Source organism: Buceros rhinoceros, unplaced genomic scaffold (assembly GCF_000710305.1).
Source record: "Buceros rhinoceros silvestris isolate BGI_N320 unplaced genomic scaffold, ASM71030v1 scaffold7456, whole genome shotgun sequence".
NCBI classification, from domain to species: domain Eukaryota; kingdom Metazoa; phylum Chordata; class Aves; order Bucerotiformes; family Bucerotidae; genus Buceros; species Buceros rhinoceros.
The window spans coordinates 9,355-13,226 of NW_010419245.1; the positions used below are offsets into that span (position 1 = coordinate 9,355).

The 3,872-nt window shown below is 40.3% G+C and overlaps 1 protein-coding gene across 1 annotated transcript in view; it reads right to left on the reverse strand.

Annotated features, from left to right (window-relative positions):
• Nucleotides 1-1,627: 1,627 nt before the first annotated feature.
• Nucleotides 1,628-3,872, reverse strand: part of LOC104495808 (inositol-trisphosphate 3-kinase A-like) — a gene marked incomplete at its 5' end in the record, with an annotated part of 13,113 nt that continues 10,868 nt past the window's right edge. Inside the window, 2 exons of the mRNA XM_010138825.1 lie at nt 1,628-2,745; nt 3,615-3,686. Coding sequence (XP_010137127.1) covers nt 2,542-2,745; nt 3,615-3,686 — 276 coding nt within the window. The remainder of the gene's footprint in view (nt 2,746-3,614; nt 3,687-3,872) is intronic.

The following is a 3,872-nucleotide window of genomic DNA, read 5'->3' on the forward strand; positions in this document are numbered from 1 at the left end:
ATCATCTAGAATGAGTTTCCTGACCACAGTCTGTACAGGAAGGGTGTTCTTTTTTCCCCTGACGTTTTCAGCTACTGCAGAGGAATAGACCATTCTCCACGTTTTCCCCCGCCAAGACCACGTACTGCAAACCATCCAGGTGCTAGCAGCAGGGGTTTTGGAAACTACCAGTGCCACACTGCTTCTAGTTCTCCTTTAGTGCTGGACAGTCATTATAAAAGTTTGTTTCAAATTCTCAACTGACATCTGAGCATCAACTTTTACCCTTTAAGTCTCCCCTCTAGAAAATAATTTACACTGGTGCCAAAGATTCACATATGTGGTAATAGAAAAAGGAAAATTAACTCTGAAGATTAATTAGGCAAACTGCTAATGAATTCTATCACCTTAATAGTTTCTTTTCTAACTTTTCTAAATTATTTATTATGGTAGGACTGCTTGTAATTGCAGTCTCATAGAAAAGATATTGTTACTAAAGTCCTCCTCTGTGGGATCTATTTACCTCCTGTTCTCCTTAAGGCCTGCTAACTGATGGCTTATCTGCTGGCTGCAGGAAAGGAGGACGACTTTTTTTTTTAAACTGCATTAAGTTCACCACAGATTAATCTGTCATCTCATAGCAGTTCAAAAGTTAGGAGGCATCTGGAATGATAATATCTGTGCTCTCTACTGAAGGCTCACTGTCATTTTAAAAAAAAGTGTAAACCCTCTGAAACATCGAAGTGGAAAATTCATTAACATACTATCATGAAAACAAAACTGAGAGGGACCCCGGGAGGCCTCAGAAGAAATCTGAATTTGCACTGAACTGCAAAAATAATTACCAGTTTCAAACAACATATGTTTTAGGATGTTTCCATGTGTCATCGCTTCCTACGGAATACACACTCCTTGCTGCCTAACTTTTAGGTCATAACTGAGTTTGCATTTTTAATACTGCTGTTTTGTTTAGAGGTGATGAAAAAGTCATTAAATCTGACTGAGCCCTTAGTACAGTAGTGTGTTATCTAAAGAAACTTTCAGAAATTATTTTAGGCTCTTCAATTGTAACTACAAATGCTACAGAAAGATTTCATTAGGGAACCAACATTTTGAAAACTGCATTATCACATTATTAACGTTAAAACCTGTGAATACTGATAGTATTTATACTGCTAATATTAAAAGAACTGTTCAAGTGACTAGAGGCAACCAACAGAGAAAGTATGTGAAGCCATTATAAGAAATCATTTCAGTCTTTCTTGATTTTAACCTAAATACTGTGAATTTTCTGTGGCTGTGCCTGGACCGCAGCAAAAGAAGAACGCACTAGAGATGGCCTCATCATTCCAGATGGGGAGTAGGATATATGATATATTGACATTCCTTCCCCAAACTGAGTTAACAGCTGATGCCTTGAAGGAAGAATGCCCGGGAATTGTCTCATCATTAGTGTAATGCTGTGAATGCAGAAACTTTACTTTCCCGATTGCTGCACTAGTCTATACACTTAAGCAGCAGCACCATATTTGGGAACAGAAACGTGGCCAAGAAGTCACGCGCATTAGGACGTAGTCAAACCATGACCTTAAGAGATCACATTGGTAGCTGGCTACTAGTACGCGTGTGTGTGTGCACGTGTATAGGAGTTTTATCTTTAAAAATAAACGTGCCTTGGAAAAAACCCTTAGTTCCCTGATCTGTGTGTGAAAGTCATTACTGATTTGCAGAACTGCAGTTCAGCTCCGAGAGGCTGGACTTGCCAAGGTAGGCACTTTTCCAACAGCCCACCCAGTCTGAAAGTCAAATGGTTTTGGAGACAATAGGCTACTATTCTCTCCCTAAAGTACTTGTAATCTCCTGAGAGGCTACATAAAAAGCAGAGGCTGTTCTTGGATAGAAGTGAATAGAGGCTAAGGTAGGGAAGAGGAGACATGGTCAACAGCAGTTTCTACAAGTTACTACATCCACCCAACACAAACTGCTGTCTCTCTTTGCTCCAAGTTTCTTATGATTATCACCCTTTTACACCTTGTACACACTGTTAGCGCAATGCAGACGAAGTTGTTGGTCCAACCTATAGTGTACACAGCAGCAAGGAGACTTGGAATTAGGGAGGAAAAAAAAACCCCACCCTTGCTGGTTTCAAAACTATGCAGTTACCTGAAAAACTGTTGAAATTATTCCTACCCTGAATCTCCAAGCCATTGTTCTGGTTCACTAAGAGGTAATCTGGAGTCCCATCTGTTTGCCTGAAATCAGAATCATTCTGATTTACCATACAGACCTCTTGACTCATGCTGGTGTGATTCCTGAGTATGGAGATCTTCATTCTCTGAGGACCAGTCTGTAATAAGGCTGGTGCAATACAGACCAATTTGGAGTTATTTAGGTTCACAGAGGGCCGATGCAAAGTCATTTTGATCACTAACTTCTGGGTTCTGGATGCAGCTCCCTCTGCACTGATGACCTCAGGAGTCTGGAGGGCATTAAAGGTTTACTTCTAACTGAGTGATCCCAGCAGAGTTAGAGAAGCCCTGCAAGTTTTGTGCCCTTCTCAACTCATCTTTCAGTGATGCTTTCCAAGATGCTAATCAAATTGTCCAACCCCAACAAGTACCCGTCCTCCCTGTTGCCTTCTTGCCAAGGGATCCTGTGATCCAGTGTCTGCCCATCAGGGAGAAGGGTGGTCTTTCCAAAATCGATCAGCCACACGTTGGCATTCCCACTGCCATCATGTACAAAAAGTAATGAACTTCCAACGACCTGGAAGACAGATTGAGATGATGTGGTTAAAACCACATATTTAGTTCTTCCCATCACTTAACACTTCCCACTAAGAAGATGTCCTCCTCACCTGCGACCCAACAGGCTTTTGTCTGTACTTACACATTGACATTTACATGCCCCACTTGCAGAACCAGAGCAATCAGTAAAGTATAAATGGACATGTGGGTGGAAAAAAGGACCCAGCAAGCACTAGGAAGAAAAGCAATTCTCCAGTGCACTTGGCAGCAGGTCTCAATTGAAGCAATTCAGCAACAGCCAGTGACTACTTTCAAAAAAAGACCATAACCCATGATTAGCAAAAATGCCTCTAGTGTCAAGAGGAAGTCAACAAGGTAAATAAAATCTTGAGCTGTAACAAGCAGAACTTATAATGCTAATGATGCCTTCTCCACAGCAAAGCACACAAAGAGCATATACAGAGCAGAATTATAGTGTTGCAACGTAAACCCAGTATAATTAATGAAGCCTTCATTATGAAACTACAACTGAATGCTACTGTACCAAATACAAGCTTCCACATTACCATTGCCCTTTAAAGTTTTCCACTGGAACACACAAAGATTACAGAAACCACAGGAAACTGGTACTAATAAACCATTCCCTCCAGTGGCCCAGAGCTGTTAACTGCTGGGATATTATAAAGAAGGGAGGATTTATTATTCCTCAACTGGTTTAATCTTCTATATCATTGTGATGGAGACTTTGCGGCTTCTGTGTTGTTAACATGTATTAGTTTTCTTCTACTACAAACTTCCTTCTAATAATACAGCAGGCTATTATGAAGTACATCTGAATGACCAAACAATGCAGCAATACACCTCCACAGCATTACACTCACTGCTCACCTCATGCCGCTTGAAGAAGTCTGAGGATTCAAGAATGATGTGAATTTCCTGTAGACGCCTGAGGTATTTTTTCTGGAGGAAAAGGAGGAAAAAAACCAACCCATAAACATTTAAGTAAAGAGTGAATGAAGATACTCTGTTTACAAGAGTCAATATAATGAAGAGATTATGTTAATTTTAGGCTAGAGGTCCTTCAAAACAACATATTTATCATTTGAAAGTCAATCTGGAAATACACTTCAGCAGGCTTTCATAATG